Source organism: Mus caroli, chromosome 3, assembly GCF_900094665.2.
Source record: "Mus caroli chromosome 3, CAROLI_EIJ_v1.1, whole genome shotgun sequence".
Lineage (NCBI taxonomy): Eukaryota > Metazoa > Chordata > Mammalia > Rodentia > Muridae > Mus > Mus caroli.
Window position 1 is genome coordinate 45,322,539 of NC_034572.1, and position 17,914 is coordinate 45,340,452.

Sequence of the window (17,914 nt, forward strand, 5' to 3'; positions counted from 1 at the left end):
TCTTATATCTTGGGTATCCTAAGTTTTTGGGCTAATATCCACTTATCAGTGAGTACATATTGTGTGAGTTCCTTTGTGAATATGTTACCTCACTCAGAATGATGCCCTCCAGAGGGATCCCATGTTCTGATGCTTTGGTGCCTTCTCCCTCCAACAGCATTCCCCAGACCCCTTTCTAAGAGGACAGAATTCCTGTCCCCTGTCCCACAGCACCCTGGAGCTTTTTCACACTTCTAAGCCTGCAATTTTCTTCTCTCCATCCTTTGTTTTCTTTATTGATAGAATAAAGGTGCTGGGGAAATGGCTCAGTTGTTAGAGTGCCAGCCATAGTGACTTCGGTTTTGATCCCAGCATCCACACAGAGAGCCGAGTGCAGAGAGGCACATGCATCCGTTACCCAGTGACAAGAAAGGTTGCTGGAGACAGGCTCTAGCCAATGAGCTACAAGCTCAACGGGAGACCCCTGGCTAAAATATTGGGAGGTTGGGGATGGTGACTGAGGAAGATACATCATATCTGATATGAGGAAGATACCTGATATCAATCTCTGGCTTCCATACCTGCACACAGGCAAACACATCCACACACACACACAAATGATCACATGGACATGGATATCATGCAACACACACACACACACACACACACACACACACACACACGCGCACATGCGCCTCTATCATATAAAGGGTCAGCTGAGTAGACAAGAAGGTTTTATTTCTTCATCTTATCTTCTTTCTGTGGTGAGAATCAAACCCAAAGAACTGAGCATGCTGGCCAGGCATTGTACTGAGCAACAGCCCCAGCCCTAGAATAATAACGTCCATAAAGGTGAAGCTGATAACCAAATCTTTAGAAAAACACCTGGCATATACTGGAAATTAAAAAAAAAATCTTGGTGACCAAGTAAAATAGTGAGTAGTGAAGAGAGCCCAGACAGAGGCTCTACACCTTGGCTCTCAACCTTCCTAATGCTGTGACCTTCAATTCAGCTCCTCATGTTGTGCTGACTCCCAACCATACAAATATTTTCTTTGCTACTCCATAAGTGTAATTTTGCTACTGTTATAAATTGTAGTGAAGCTGGGCGGTAGTGGCACACACCTTTAATCCCAGCACTTGGGAGGCAGAGGCAGGCGGATTTCTGAGTTCGAGGCCAGCCTGGTCTACAAAGTGAATTCCAGGACAGCCAGGGCTATACAGAGAAACCCTGTCTCAAAAAACCCAATAATAATAATAATAATAATAATAATAATAATAAAATTGTAGTGCAAACGTTTGTGTTTTCTGATGGTCTTGGGTGACCCCTGTGATAAGGTCATTTATCCCCAAAGTGTCTCCACCCATAGGTTGAGGTCTGCTGCTCCAGACATTCAGTTTGCATCTGTGAGGTGCTCGTTCAGAGAAGACATCAATATTTTGACTGGTCAGAATGGCAGCACATTCTATTGTGCTTTGCATATTTGGGGGATAAAACTTAGATGTGGTAAAATGCATAGGTTTTAGGTGTTCAAGGAAGTTTCACAGAGGGACACATGTGTGGGAATCAGTTCTCTATCAAGATATGTGACATGGCCACCACTTAGGAAGTCTACCCTTGTCCCTGCACCCGTCCAGTTCTGTGCCTTCCACTGGCCTGATTTTCCCACAGTTTGGTCTTTCCCATTCTAGAGCTCCATGTGATTGGAATAATACAGTTCACTCCGAGGCGCAATGCCTCAGCCCACAGCCGAGTGCTACTGAGGTTTGGGGGTTGTTGCAATGCAGCTCTATTCATTCTCAATGGAGCAGCAGGGGCATAGAGGATGATATGATTTGGTTATCAAGTCTCCCAGTGACCAACTCCCAGACTAGCTCATGTTTTGGTGACCATGAACACATAACTCATAGCTATGATGACCACTCACAGTTTCATGAATGTTGTCGAATGAGTCTTTTTTATGGACACATGCCTTCCTGTTTCTAGAGTAAATACATAGGAATAGAATAGTTGGTTAAATGATATTTAACTCTTATGGGAAACTTCTAGAACTTTCTCTTAAAGGGGCTGTGTGATTTTGCATCCTACCTCTGACGTGTGTGGATTCCACATGTTCTGTATCCATTCCATTTTATATTGTTGCTCTTTAAAATTCTAGCCATGCTGATCATGGTAGCGCACGCCTTTGATCCCAGCACTCAGGAGGCAGAGGCAGGTCGGTCTCTGAATTCGAGGCCAGCCTTATCTACAAAGTTCTAGGAAAGCCAGGGCTACACAGAGAAACCCTATCTGAAAAAAATATAAATAGATGATAGATAGATAGATAGATAGATAGATGATCCTAGCCATCCCTTTGGGTACTCGATGGTGGCATCTCACTGTAGTTTAAAAACATTTAAAAAGGATTGCGTTTTGCTCATTACTATTGCTGGTGTGTGTGCATGTGCTATGTGTATGTTGGAGCATGTTTCACAGAGCCCACATGGAGACCAAAGGACAATGTTGTGGAGTCCTGTCTCTCCTTCCTGATTTCCTGGCTGCTGGAGACAGAATTCAGTAGCCGGGCTGGCCTCTACCCACTGAGACATCTCACTGGCTCTCACTGACGTTTTAACCAGCAGCTTGTGGACCTTCAGCTGTCTTGAAACTTTTTTTTTTTAATGTGATAACTGGCACACTTATTTATCATACTGTGTGAATTGTGTATTCAAATATTTTAGTTATTTAGAAAAGTTGTTTTTCTCTTGTTATCTTAAGGATGCTTTATATATTCTGGGCACATTTATTTTGTTAGGAAAATATGTTTAAAAATACTTTTTCACTCTCCACCCTTTATTTTGAGAGGCATTCATTAAGTTCTCTAACTTTTCTCCATTTCATTTCTTCTACAGTTTTTGCAGCCTGTCTGGGTCTCCTGTACATATATGCCCGTCACAAGTATTTCTGGGGCTATGCAGAAGCCGCTGAGAAAAGGTAAAGAGAGCCCAATTGTGGCATATTTGTGCAAGTACAGCAGGGTCAGTTTGCTGTTCCTGAAAGGCACTAAGAACACATGCAGTATTGGTGACCAAAATGACCTGTGCTGCTTGCCTGAGGCCAGTCCTGCCAAGCCACAGAAGTAGGCATGAGAGGAGAAAATGGAAGTGTGTATCTGCTCATTGCATGAGAGCTTCGTTTGTTTGTTGTTTTGTTTATGAGATAAGGTTTCTCTGTATAGCCCTGGCTGTCCTGGAACTAGCTTTCTAGACTAAGTGGGTTTGGGATTCATTGAGATCACTTGCTTCTGCCTCCAGTGCTGGGATTAAAGACACATGGTACCAGCAGTTGGAAGCACTTGGACTCTTAATCCCAGCAAGACTTCAGCATTGGTTCTAGTGTGCTTAAGCAAGGTTGCTACTGTGCAGGGGCCAGCTGGCCTCAGTGCGTGGAATACTCTCTACATTTCGTGGGAGTTCCAGGACAGCGAGCAGCCTTTACCAGGACCCCGAAAGCTTCAGCACAGCCCAGTCTGACACTTTTCTCCCTCACATCCACTCTGTAGGATCACTGGTTTCCGGCTGAGCCTGGGGATTTTGGCCTTGCTGACTGTCCTCGCTGTCCTGGGGGTAGCAAGCAGATTCCTGGACGAATACCTGGACTTTCATGTTGCCAAGAAACTGAGGAAGCCCTTCTAAGTTTTTCTCTTCCCTTTCATGCTTGTAGAGGCCGTCACTACTCTGAAAACAATATGATGTCATGTGTTAAATAAAACTTTTAAAACGTTTGTTTTGCTGTGGCTTTGTGATTAAACAACCCCTCTTGCAAAACCTGGCCTCTGCTTGAGAAGTGAGTTTCCCGATGGTGGCTCACCTGCACCAGGTGTGTCAGTCCTGGGCTCGTAGGATGCATGTTGAGGGTGTCACTGTTTTCGTGAGGATAAAGCGTGACCCACGTGCTGGCTTCCATCCTGATGAGGAGTTCCAGGTAGAAGCAGTTCAGGCAGATAGACCCTCAGCCCTGGCTATAGCAGAGCCACAAATGCCAGGAGGAGATGTGAAACACATGAGAGAGCCACACTAGAGAGTCAGCGACTAATCATAACTGTCAGTGAAGGTGTATTTCATGAAGAACAAAGGAAAAGGAGAGACACTGCATCATTTTAAGGACTCCCCAGGGGAAGTGTTCATTCCCTTTGACAGAGGATCTTGCGTCCCTGCCGACAGTGGCAGCGTCTGACCCGGCTTGTGGCATGACTGAGGACACGGGAAGCCGGGTGGCTGTCCTCTCTTGGTGTGCAGTCACTACCTGGCACTATTCATTTGATATTTCCAGCTTCTCTTCTGATAATTGAGAGTGATTCTGGCGTCTGGCTTCGAAGACCTTAGGAAACAGGATCTAGGTTCACCTCTGTCAGCCAGCTGCAGTCACCTTCTAGATATTCTCTAGTGTTACCAGACTATGAATAGTAGAAAAGAAAACAAGAAATAACAGTGCTTCCAGAATAGCAAGAGAGTTAACAGCTCCCGGACAGCGCCAGGCACCCCAATGTTCACTGGGAAGACACTGGCTTGGAAAGGGGACATTTGGATTTAAGTTGAGTTCCACCACTGGTGGGTGATTGGCCCCTCAATGGGAAATTGTATGGAAGACACCGAGCACTCCAGGGTCATGAAACCATTGTCTGCCCTGTCACCTGCTGGACACAGCACAGGACCCCAGCACTCAGTAGCTCTGACCTTTGATTTTTCCTTAGGTAAAAAGTGCCTTAAAAGTGCCACACTAAATGTAGTTGGGGTGTTGTTGTTGTTGTTGTTGTTTTGGTTTTGCCCTATGGCATATAACCACATCCAAATGTCATTTGGAAGAAGAAAAAAAGAAAACTTTCAAAAATTTTAAGATCTTAAAATAACTTCTATTTTGATTTAGTTATGCACATGCGTATGCACACACATGTACCCTCACACACATGCACACACATGTACCTTTGCACACATGTACCCTCACACACATGCATACACATGTACCCCTCCCACATGCACACACATGTATCTTCACATGCATGCACACAGATGGCTAAAGCATGTGGAAACAGGCAAAGCATGTACCAGGCTTTCAAAATGTTCCTCTTCAGCTATTACCATAGAATTATTTTTTGTTCTAATCCCTTGCCACCAGGAAGCCTCTGTAGTATTTTAATTTCTATGAAGTTGGGCTCTAAGAGCCTGGGTAGAGCGAGCCTCCTCCACAGTGGGCTTCCTTCTCTCTGGCCAAAGAGATGCTGTTTTTGAGACAGGGTCTCAGGATGTCCTTGATATCACGATCCTTCTGCCCCAGCCTTCCAGTGCTGGGCAGGTGGTAAATCTCCACTTGGTCTGACAGTTGTATGTATATGCCTTTTTTTAAAAAAGTAAATCTGACACTTTTTACACGAAGAAATCGGATGCATTACCTGGAAACAAAGTCATGAGAAGAGGGAACCAAGGATTTCCTTTTGTCTACTACAGAAGCCTCAGAAGGCATGAGGACCCAAGGGCAGCAAGATCCTTGATAAATTCTGAGTAGGGAAGAGAGACAGCTGAGAAAGACCTTTGTGAGGTTGCAACAGCTTGGTTACAGAGTAAAAACTAGAAGCTATGAGGGGGCGCATGTTAGGGGGTGCGTGTTAGGGGGCGCGTGTTATGGGATGCAAGTTAGGTGTTGCAGGTCTTTAATGATGCTGTGGTAAGGATAGAGAATGAATGCTCTCTGAGGTTGCACACTGAGGGGCCGAGTGGGGATGAGGTCACAGGCACATATTTTGCTTTGAAATGACTCCCAGATTACGCATAAGGAGTACTCATGGCAAAGTAGTAGTCATGACTAAACCGAGTTGATGGCTGGAGGCACTCTTTCTGCTTCCCCGATGGTTTGGAAATGTTCGGTTTTAAACTCCTAAAGAGATGCCGAAACTAACGAACAAGTCAGGTTTTCCTATAGCCAGAAAGTTTCTTTTGTTCTGTGTCAGACATGTGATGGGGACACAGTGGCTTTGCTGGACCCATCAATATTGGTCTAGTCCCAATGGCCTGTACATGGGACATGAGGACGCCCAGGTATGTGGAAGCTGCAGTAATTCCTGCTGCGTGGTATTGGAAGTGAGACGGGCACTTGTGGCAGCTGGGCCATAGAATCAGAGTATCCCATGCTCTTTGAGCTGAATAACAAAGACCAAAGAGAATAAGGGGAGGGTGAAAGAACACAATAACTGAGAAAGTAGCTGACAGTTCAGAAGTCTCCTGTAGTCTCGCTCCTTCCCGGAAAACCTTCTCCGGCTCGTTTCCATGCTTGGACATCAAAATATGTCCAAAGCATCACTAATAAGAAACATATTATGTCACTTGTCCCCCACCCCATTGTTCCCCCTTTCTCAGACACTTGAGTCTGGAACTGTCCTTAATCCTCGAAGAGGTTCCATGTGTCTCATATGCCCAGGGATTTCCTAGGAATCTAGACGTGTTGTCTTTTCCTCCTCGCATGACACCCCGACTGCTCTAGGACATCACAGCACTGGAAGATCACGCACGAAAAAAAATTTTTTTTTAAAGATAAGGTTTTACTACAGGCTAGCCTCACACTCTCAGAGATCCACTTGCTTCTGCTGGGATTAAAGGTGTGTGCCACCATGCCCAGCAAGACAACTAAGAGTTGATCGGGACAGGGCAGCCATGACTTTGTATGAACCACACACAGGAAAGGAAGAGGATAAGTCACACCCAGGGTGGTTGCGGCTTCAGCGAGGGGTTGGATGGCCACCATGGTTTGTGACTGTCCTGGAGTCAAATGATTTCAAAAGCCCTAGTCTCCAGGGAGTAACTTTCACACTGAGCCTGAAATGCAAAAATCTTACAGTCAGCTGGTGCCTTGGCCCCACCCCCTGTACCGTCTTGACTCATAAGATCCCATCAGTTCTTGGTGTTTTCCAGTCTGGCATCTACCGTCATCTTGTAGAATCCTCTTCGGCACATGGCACATGGTTGTGAAATGCTTAAACATGAACTTCATACCACACATTCAGTTATATCTTAATAAAATTATAGATTTATTTCTTTTAAGAAGAAAGGTATTCGGCTCACCCAGAGCCCGACAGATTTTAGTTTTAAAGAGAGGAGTCATTACTCTCTAAAACCCTGTAGTTACTTCTCTCTCATTCTCCCTCGGACCAAAACAGACTCATGTTTACCATCCTGCTATCTGGTAGAGCTGGAGCTTGAGTAGGGGCTAGCCCACTGTCAGCCAACCTGGAAGCATAGCCTGCTTTGGGTAGGGCTAGCCTCTTCTTTCACGGTCAAATTCATTCTTTCTCTTGGCTTATGTATATTAAAACTCACCTTTGTTTTGGAACCGTTTCTATTGATGACTTCTGTGATCTATTTCCCTGCGTAACTCTTGAGTTTTGAAATGTGTTATTTTACCGTGTTTTAAGTTTACTGGGGTGTCTTAGGGAAGGTCTCTTGAAAGTGGAGAAATGAATTCCCATGTGTGGGTTTATTAATAAAGGGCTTGAAGGAGGAGAAAGAAAGAGCCACGCAGCAGATGGAGAATGAGAAGAAACCAAGCGGAGGGGCAAGTGCGAGCCAAGCCCCAGCCTCTGCCTGATCCTGCCGCCAGCTTGGAGCATCATTCAAGCCCAGAGTTTGTCCAGACAAGTTAACTGGCCTGTTATGATCCTGCAGCAGTGAGTTATTGGCTAGAGTTAGCAGAGGAGTATAAACGAGAAGCATTTTCAACTCAGGTGGGTGCAGGAAAAGCTGGGTCAGGCCCTGCTTTGATGGAGAAACAAGGAACACCAGGAAGGAGGGTTGTCACAGTGCCCACCTCCATCCATGGCAAGACTGCTATGCTTTCTTCCTAATACACTCCTAAAATTTTTATCCATCAAATTTTCAGTACCTATTTTCTCTTCAATATATTTGTATACATTTATATGTGTGTGTGTGTGTGTGTGTGTGTGTGTGCACGTAAACCATGGGGCTCATATAAAGGTCAAGGGACAACTTCTTCGAGTAAGTTTTCTCCTTCCACCATGTTGGTTCCAGGGATTGAACTCGAGTTAGCAGGCTTGGCGGCAAGCCCCTTTATCAGATGAGCCACCTCTCTGGCCATTTTCTGGACTCTCTGGCTGAGCCAGTTTTGAATTGTTCTGGCTCTGGATCAATAAACAGACTATGTTAGACCTTCTCCCTCCCTTTCACCGCATCCCTCAGGGTGCTCCAGTAAATTTAGAAAATCTCTGTTGTGTGGTTGAATGAGAAAGGCTGAGAGCGATTGATTTCTGCTGGTAAGTACTCGTTTGAATAACATCACCACAGTTCTGAGAAAGGAATCTGCAGTCAGTCCCTTAGAAGCCAGGCATGATACATCTGCCTAACTGACTGACACTGGGACACAGAGAGGACCCTAAAAGCGAACTGGGCTTTGGATTGATTCAGATAGTGACATTTTATTGGTTGGTTGCTGTTTTTTTTTTTTTTCTTTAAAAGCGGTATGTCAACATTGCTTTGCTTCTACATATCAGAGTTGTGTACATCCCGTAAAGGAAATAAGCAATGCTTGATGTACAAAGTAAGAACAAAATAGAAAAATCTGAATAAAATGGAGGAAGTTGCCATACGTCATACAGTAGAAATCAGCGATTAGATGTCATCTGAAGTGTAATATCACCTCTTCAATGATGAGTTAGGGAGGAAATAAAAATACTCTATTTTAAACAAACATTATATATATATATTTTTATATGTATACTTTTTACATATAGTAGACCCAGTGATATCTGTAGCATTGTAAAAACTTATTTACAAATAGCTTTTTTTTTTAGACATTACATATACATCAGCACCGTAGTAAAAACAAAACCAAAACAAGCTCATTAAAATCTACCACTCTATTAGTTGGTCCTCAGACGGGGCACTTGCAGGAGGCTTTAAAAGACAATAAGCCCCCTCTCTCCACCTCCATTTTCTCATCATTGCTTGTATATTTCTTCCCTGTACCTGGCAGGAAAAAGTGATAAATTTGTATTCTAGGCTTTTTTGATTTACTATTTTTTTAATTTTTATTTTTTGGTTTCCACGTGTTTCCCTAGTGGCAGTTCCTCCCCATTCCAGGAGGTCACAGTCTCCTTGCCACCACCTCTTTGGAGAGGCACACAGCTCCTCACCCTGGTACCTCTGGCTTTACTTCCTGTCTGAGCAGGTCTGGAACTCTGGGGGATATGGAGAACAAACCAAAGGTTACCCTCTCTCCCCCTCTCTCTGTCCCCTCACCTCAGCTTTCTACTGCAGTGCACCCTGTCTGCACTTTCTTGGGTATGGCCACTTAAGTCCCCACAGGCTCCGGTCTTCTGTAGTAAGATTTATGTGAATACAGAGAAGGAAGCCAGTTTGTAGGATGTATGTGTGCTCTGGTGCGTGCGTGCACGCGCACGTGTGTGTATGTGTGTGTGTGTGTGTGGCCAGGAGGAAAGTAAACAACACAAACATCACATGACTTCCAAGACGGGACTGTGGGAGGGGAGGTAAAGACCAAGGGACAAGGCTTGTGACCATGGAGGCTGTTCACGTCTTAGTTTTCACTCCGGCAGGCATGTATGAGTTCCAGCGAGAATGGCTGCACAGCTTTGGAAGTGGAGTGAGCGCCATTAGGATAGCGGCCACACCTCCCTTTCCTCTCTGCAGCATCCAGATGGTTAAGACGGAGTTATGCGGTTCAGCTTTTCCATCTCTCACATTTGATATTTGCCTTCCTGATGCTGGAGGTGACAAGCAAGGCTGATTCTGGAATGTCATCGATGACACCATCTGAAAGAACTGGGCATCTTCAGGCCATTCTTCCCTGGGGACAGCAGGAGTATGGGTGTGGCTCTTATAAACCGCAGGTCCTATCAGTGCAGCCAGCCCACTCTGCTCCAGCGGAGACAGTTGACTTTCCACGTGGTGGAAGAGATTCCAGTGTCACCTTCGCACGCCAGGCACTGTGTATATCCTTGCAGTTACGGAGACTCTGCCTCAGTGTAACACTTCCCGGATAGTCTGGAAGTCTGGAGGGAGAGATAAAGGCAGGCTGGCATAGAGACCGGGAGGAGTGGAGGCAGGGGTGAGTGTGGATGGAGCCCGGCTTGGCAGACACTGAACTCAGCAGGAAGTCTTCCCACCCATGTGGCCATAAGCATAGGAAAACCAGCCAGATGTGTTAAACTGGATGGGAGCTCAACTAGAGTGATGGCCACCATGGCCTCCAGCTGAAGCTGACCATCAGGGCTACGAGCTGGGCCCTTCTTAAGCATAGTTGGCTATCCTGGTGAGGTGGCTGGCAGCAACACCTTACCATCCCTGAGGGTCGTCGCTGGGCAGGAGACAGACAGGCCTGGAGGATCTTGGCTTGGTCCCTAGGGCCAGCTCAGGTGAGCTCACAGTTCTTTGTTCCTGCCTCCGAATCCAGGAACGTGTCTGGAAGTACACATCTCCTTCTGACCTATGCACATGGCATGTGTGCATCTTCATGCTGGGATTTTTTTTTCTGGCCGAGGCTCCATCTCTCATCTCCAAAGCTGAGGTCTCAGGACCTGAGGCAGGAAGGCCTAAGGGGACCTCATCTTGGGCCATGGTCCCTCTGGGCTGGAACAGCTCCTTCTGGACCAGAAGATCCCAGGGGTGCTTAGCAGAGGAGCTCCCATTGCCTCGATTTCCCCACCTGCTCTCTACATCCCTTCTCTGCGGGCAGGTATCAGCACGCCCTCTCTACTTGATTGCTCTGTGGAAGTCAGGTGGAACGATACCCTCCACGGAGCTGGGGATGGACACCTGTGCCTTCTACTGTCAGCCGGATGTCATGTTCTCAATTTACGTGGGTCAAAAAAACAAAAAAACAAGGATGGTTCTCCATCCTGTTTCCTTTCCACTTGTGAGGCTTCTAGCAGAACAGCTCTTGGGGCTCCTCCTGACTAGGGGTTACCAAAGAGTTCATCAAGCTCTTGCATCCATTCGTCCCCTGGGCCACTTTTGATGATGGAGTCCACGAGGTCTGTACTGTCTGGGAGGCCAGGGAAGGCAGCCCCGACACCTTCGCCGCTATAACTGTATGACATGTCCTGAGCAGGGGTCCGCTCATAGGCCTGGCCCTGGTTGCTCGCAGCAAAGTTGCCACCTGCTATCTGCTGCTGTGCTGGGGGCTGGCTGAATGCTGGCATGCCAGGGACACCCTGGCTCAGACCAGGCATGACCAATGGCCTCACCTGGCTGGCACTCTGCTGTCCTGCCAGGGGTGGCATCATCTGACGTCCCATAGCTGCTGGGTTGAGGGTTCTCACTGCGCCAGTGTTAGCATCCATGACGGGCTGGCTCAGCCCCTGTGGGAAGTGCTGTTTGGTCAGTCTTGGCTGACCGGCTTGCAATGGGTAGCTGGCACCATTGTTGAATGGTCCCAACTCCCCACTAGTCCTCCCAGGCACCCCCTGTAAGCTCCTCTGTTGCCAGTTTTGTGCTCCTTGCTGGACGGTTCCCATGACACTCTGAAGCCTTGGCGGGCCCTGGGGCCTAGGCAAGGCCTGGCCCACAGACCCTTTCAGCTGCTGGTGCTGCTGCGAGAGAGCCGAGTTCACCAGCATGCTCTGACCAAAGCCGCTCACCATGCCGACCCCCTGGCTGGAGGCTGGCGGCCTGGGTCCCTGGGACTGGTTGTGTGGGATGCCCATTCCACTCTGGTTGGAATGCTGCAACATTTGGGTCATTCCTGTGTTCATGTTGTACATTCCTGGTTGGTTGGTTGGAGGGGCACTGTAAGGGGCCAGACCTATCTCTGACTGCGCTGCTGCTGTAGCCATCGTCCCTGGGTTCTGGGAGGGTCCCATTCCCATCATGCCCGCATTCTGTGCAATCAACCTCGACGCTCGCATGCTCTGGAGAGCCGCTTGGTTTCTCACAGCTGCTATGTCCTGGGGTGAACCTACAGGGAGAGAAAGGACAGCCATCACCCACCGTTCTCCATATCAACATATTAGACGTTGCTGAAATCTTCCTTGGGAATGACAACCCCGCATATGAAAGGATCTACTGCAATAAAAAATCTCCAGAGAAAGGTTATTACTTTTAATGATTATAACACACGAGTTGTGAACATTTTGCAAAATATTGAAAAGTACAAAGTCAAAAAATGAAAGTCACCTGATTCCCAGCATCCAGAGAGGATCCCTGCCAACTCTTATTTATATTTAAATAGACACAGGAAATTGAGGTCATACCCCCGTGTTCCATTTGTTCACATTTCAGATGCAAGCTATTTCCTTTTCTGGGTATTATGCCATCATGTCAGTGGGATGCCCACTCTTTGGGCTGTGTTGAGTGTGGTGGTATACGCCTGTAAGCCCATCAGCTTGGAAGACAAGGAGGCATAACGATTGTGAGCTCATGACTGAGCTACATACTGGACTCCAGGCTGGCTTGAAGTAGACAGTGGGATTCTGTCTCAGAAAGGAGGAGGAAGAGGATGGAAAAGAGACGGCGAGGAGGAAGAATAAATCTGCTCACTTCGCATTCTCTTTGTGGACTTGAGGTCAGTAGAGAACCCATTCAATGACTCTCCATTCAACCATTTTGTTTTTTGTTTTTTTTTTTGTTTGTTTGTTTGTTTTTCTTTTAGACATGGGTAGAACTTGGGGTAAAAGGTCATTACCACTGCCTTCAAGCTGTTTGACCAATGAGGCAGATTTTAGATCCACCTTGTAGCTCTCTGACTCGTCATTGGTCAGTGCCAATGGGCAAGTGCCTGCAGATAGAAAAAGAAACCATCCCGTCTCTCCTTTCTTGGCAAAGACCCTCAAGCCTTTCTGTAGAAAGGGTGCAAAACCCATCCTTTTGGACCGGTAACCACCCTGCACCTCCCCTCCCCTTCCCTTTGCTCCCCTCCCTCCCCTTTTCTCTACTCTCCCCCACTCCCCTTCTTTCTCTCTCTTCTCTGGACTAAGATGACTGTGTTGCTATGCAAACAAGACTGCTATTGGGGCGGACAAGAACTAGCTTGCCCTTACAAGTTGTTCAACTACCAAAATAACTCTGTAGCCTTGAGAAAGCCAACTGAGTCTGCACTCCACCCCAGGCTGGCTAGAACTTCTCTGTGGCCACCAAGGACCAGCAGGCCTAGCAGAGCCCCTCCAGGGGTCCTCTGTGGTTGCTCTTCTTCGTTTGTGAGTTGTTAAGTTCATTGGCTATGACCTGAATAATAAGCACACAGAAAGCAATGCATGGGCCACAGACTTGCACACACTTCACAGTGGATTGCCAGGGCCAGCAGGCGTGCACACAGTCGCCTCACCTTGAAACTGGTTGACCTGTTGCACTGGGTATGGGTTCCGCTGTTGCTGGAGGTGCTGGCGGGGCAGGTGCGGCTGCTGTAACTGCTAGAAAAGACAAGAGAAGCCGGAGGTGAGACAAGGGGCACACAGTTGGGGACCTGCCAGCTTTGACGAAAGTAGTGTATTATTTTTCTCTCAAAGACTACGCTTTGTATGGGAAAACCGCACATACATAGAGGCAAGGGCTGCATTAAGTCAACAGTGGGTGTGGGTGGATTTTCACAAAGTGTTAATACCTAGAAAACTAGTCCTACCCTCAGAGCCAGAATCAGACACAGGTGTCAGAAGCCCCCCTTTCCCAGTCATCCCTCTCCCAGGGCACCATTAACTTAATTTGACCCCCACAGACTATGTCTTGCTGCCATCGTACTTCACTGAAAGGGATCCATGCAATGCATATCTGGGCCTGGTGCCTTACATTTCCTATAGACTGGTGAGGTTCCTTCCTGCTAAGGTAGACGCTTCCTTTTCACTACCGACTAATATTCTATCCCGTGGACATACCACCACGTACTCAAGCTACTACAGACAGTCATCTTGGGTGTCCCAGTCTGGGGCTGTTGTGGATGTCACCACTCTGACATGTCTTCTGCTAATATATATATATATATATATATATATATATATATATACACACACACACACACACACATACACACACACACATATATACACACATATATATATTATATATATATAATATTGTGCTTGATGCTGGACTGGCTGGCTCATGTTCTGAGTGAAGCAAATTTAACTTTGATTTTCCAGCATCAACAGAGGACTGCTTTCCTTGGCACTGTGGGGCTCTGTCTCAAAGGGACAAGCCACTGCTTTTTAATGACCTAAGTAGATGCTGTGAGGACAGGAACATAGGCTCCTCAGGGGTCATGTTAAAAAAAAAAAGACTAATGTTATTCCCATGAAGTCACACCACCTGTACAATATTTGTCTACAGGTAAAGGGCTCTGGATTTGCTGCTCTGAAGCAACCGTGTGGGGTTCCGCCTATTCTGGGAGTCCAAGGCCTGCCTTTTCGTCTTTCTTCTTTGACTTGCGTGGGATCCTGTGCCACGAGCATCATTACCAACCTGCTGGGCAGGCCGTTCAGACCATTATGATGTGCAAAGGAGAGAGGCACAAGGGCAAGGAAGGGGAAAGGGCAGGGAACCAGGATTTGAGTTCTCGGTTGGCCATCCAGTAGTCAAGTGACCTCTGATGCACTTAACCACTTCCTGCAGCTGCTGAATATTCATTAAGTACTCTACATCTGTGAGAGCCCAAAAGAACAGGCAACCAGATCCACGCCCTTCAGAGTGTTCATTATAAAAACAACGCCCACTGGTTACTTCTTCTCACACGTGTTTACTTCTATTTTCTCTCTCACGTTTGTTCCGAGGCAGGTCTGTAATTTTCCGAATTTCTTTCTTTTCCCCTAAAAGGCCAGCCAGCATTCTGGCATCGAAAGGAAAGAAACAACAACAACAACAAACCCCAAAACAGCTCCTGCCCTGTTGGCCCAGCCTGTGTGTCTACCATGGGATTCTTCAGAAAAAAAAAAAAAAAAGAGATCAATCAATGTGTAGAGCATTGTGAGTGCAGGCCAAAAACGAAGCAAACCTCTCAGGCAGCGATGCTAGGATGCTATTGGGAGTAAGTGGAGCTTTAAAAACTTCCTCCTGGCCTGGGGAGAGAGCAGAGGCAGGAAAGTAGCTCATTGCCTCAGTAGCATGAAACTCCCTCTGGGTTTGAGTCCTACAGCCCAGGTTAAAGAAGAAAAGGAAAAAGTCAGGTGTGATATAATCTCGGGGCTGGGGAGGCAGAAACAGGCATCTCTCTGGACAAACACTCTAGCCTAACTTCTCAAGCTCCAGGCCAGTGAGATACCCCATCTTAATAAACAAGGTAGACAGCACCGAAGATGCTACCCGACGATCAATAGAGCCTCCATATGCGCATGCGCACATGCACACAGCGGAGTTTCTCCTCGTCAAACTTCCTATACAGTACACAAGTTTGACTGCCTCATCTACAGGGAGGAATAAGTCTGTGGTAGTGGCGGGCTGGGCGTGGCCCTGAGCCCGGATTCTCTACTTTCCTTCCCCGCTCTACCTTTTTCTGAGCATGTGGTCTCAAACCACAGAAGTACCTCCCCAGCTTCAGTCTCCTCGCCTGTAAGCTATGGGACTTCAGAATCTTGACTGTTTCTCTGAGCCCTCAGATGGGAAGGTCTGCTCAGCCTCCGAGTGGACAAGCGGGAGCATGCTATGTGCTCGTCCTGATCAAGGCTTTAGCCTCAGTTCCCACCTGCTTTTAACCACCGTGGCTCTGAGCCCCAGATCAACCGAGTTCCCGGAGATAGACAGGATCTCAGATCTGTCCGTTTTCCATCACAGGAGCTCCTCAGGAAACACAAGTGTTTCCAATATATTGTTTCCTGAACTGAAAGTGATGGGGCATGTTCAATGCTGCCGAGGCTGAGAAAATCACAGAATCAGCGTGGTGCTGATGTGGCGATCAATATTTACTCTCAAGGCTGGGGTGCAGCCCAGAAGCACAGCACTTGCCTCACACGTGTGAGGCCCTGGGATCCAACCCCGGCGTGGCCAACGATCGCAAGGAAAATTCAGCAAAAAGCAGAGAGCATCCCACCATGGTGGCCCCGGCGTCACCTGAACTCTAAGCATCATACAGGGCACAGGGCAGGCGGGACTTCACATTGACACGGATGACATATGGATTGTAACTTTTCTCCAACGATCTCCAATATTGTCATGTGCCCCAGGAGCCATTTCCATATACATTTGTGCAAATGCATAGTCTTCTAGGGACTTTGCATTCTTTATCTCAAACAAACTTTAACATGGGAAAATTATGCAAACTTAACCTGCTAGATGAAGACAGACTGGTTTCTAAAAGAATGCATGCCTCTGTGTGTGTGTGTGTGTGTGTGTGTGTGTGTGTGTGTGTGGTGTGTGTCAAGGGTATAGGCAACCTCTGGTATTTTCTCACTTTCTATTTTGTTGAGATAGGGTGTCTGGCTTGCCTCTGTATATTGCCAGTTAGCCAACCTGGTAGCTTCTGAGGGTCCCCTGTGCTCCCCCATCCATGGTAGGTGCTGTGATTCCCGGTGGACGTTACTGCACCTGGGATTAAATGCAGGTACTCAGGCTTATACAGCAAGCAAGTTCACCCATCTCTTCAGCCTTTCATGATCTGCTTATTTATTCAAAAATCATATTAAAAGAGAAAAGAATAGACAAGTCCAGACCCTGAGCAGAGTGATGGTCCCTTATCAATTGTATATACAGTTGCTAGGGCAACTCAGACAGTTTTTTGTTTCCTCCAGGTTTTCTCGGTAGTCCCACCTCATCATGATTCTGGGAGGTTTCTATCTTGTCTCCCTGTCCAAAGGCATGGGTTTAACACACCTCTTCCTGCAATCTTCCACCTCCCTTTTAGCTCCCCAGGGCTTGGCTGACCAGGCTGTGGAGTGGCACGAGAGCATACCTCTGGATGGGCACAAATGAGTTCTGCCTGGCTACTCTGACTCCTGCTGTGTCTCTGTTGCAGCAGGTGTATCAGAAATAATCTCTCAGGGCACCAGGCACACCTGGAAATGTCCTGAGCTTGCTGGAGGAGAGATTTACAAAGCCCAGAGCCCCTTAGCAGTTCCATTTATCACTACCGGGGAGATATTAGCACAGCTCCTTGTCACACACCTTATGCAGGGTGAGAGGGACAGAGGTCTGTTTGTACAATAGCTGCCAGGTGGCTGACTGACCTTGGCAAGAAGGGAGAGAATTACATGGCTGTTCAGGAGCATAAGCCAGGTCTGCTCAACACTACATGTTTTCTCTTTGGAGGGTGACTGGTATTATCCATAGCTGCTATTCTGGATAGGTAGGAGCCTTGGTGTGCCTGTAGCCTACTCAGTACTTTGAAGAGGAAATTCCAAAATTCTAATTCTATTAGGAACAAGGTAGGAGCAAGAGTCAAAGCTTTGCTGGGCCTTTCAGTCCACCTGTGACACAGGGCCTGCCTGCTGTGTGGGATGCCCACCTGTGACACAGGGCCTGCCTGCTGTGTGGGATGCCCACCTGTGACACAGGGCCNCCTGCTGTGTGGGATGCCCACCTGTGACACAGGGCCTGCCTGCTGTGTGGGATGCCCACCTGTGACACAGGGCCTGCCTGCTGTGTGGGATGCCCTATGCAGGCCCCATAGGGGCCATCAGAGGCTCTCTTATGGACAGACTTAGGCAATTCCTTGGGATAATACTAAATCAGGCATCAGCGTCTAAAGACAGAACAAATCAAAGTCAAGATGGGTGCTCTGCAGGGAAGGCTTTCTTCCAGAGTAGGAGGATTATATGGCGGGGGCGGATGAGGATGCTTAGGGTAAAAGCTGTGTTTGTGTTAGGCCTTTCTTTAACTCTCAGATTTCCGGAGTTGTAGGAAAAGATGTCAGGGACTTTCTCCAGTTATATCCTCTCCATGACCCCCGTTCAAGTTCCCCGGTTGTTTTGTGTGCCTTATTGTGTTGTTCCCGTTGTCTTAGTTAGGGTTTTATTGC

General features: G+C 47.3%; 2 protein-coding genes across 2 annotated transcripts in view; one reads left to right on the plus strand and one right to left on the minus strand.

Annotated features, from left to right (window-relative positions):
• Mgst2 (microsomal glutathione S-transferase 2) overlaps positions 1-3,740 on the plus strand; it is a 24,099-nt gene extending 20,359 nt beyond the window's left edge. Inside the window, exons 4-5 of the mRNA XM_021159027.1 lie at positions 2,872-2,953; positions 3,522-3,740. Coding sequence (XP_021014686.1) covers positions 2,872-2,953; positions 3,522-3,654 — 215 coding nt within the window. The 3' untranslated portion in view covers positions 3,655-3,740. The remainder of the gene's footprint in view (positions 1-2,871; positions 2,954-3,521) is intronic.
• A 4,959-nt stretch (positions 3,741-8,699) lies between these two features.
• The window catches only part of Maml3 (mastermind like transcriptional coactivator 3), a 415,536-nt gene continuing 406,321 nt past the window's right edge, over positions 8,700-17,914 (minus strand). Inside the window, exons 4-5 of the mRNA XM_021158440.1 lie at positions 13,304-13,388; positions 8,700-11,938 (exon numbers count right to left, since the gene is read on the minus strand). Coding sequence (XP_021014099.1) covers positions 10,938-11,938; positions 13,304-13,388 — 1,086 coding nt within the window. The 3' untranslated portion in view covers positions 8,700-10,937. The remainder of the gene's footprint in view (positions 11,939-13,303; positions 13,389-17,914) is intronic.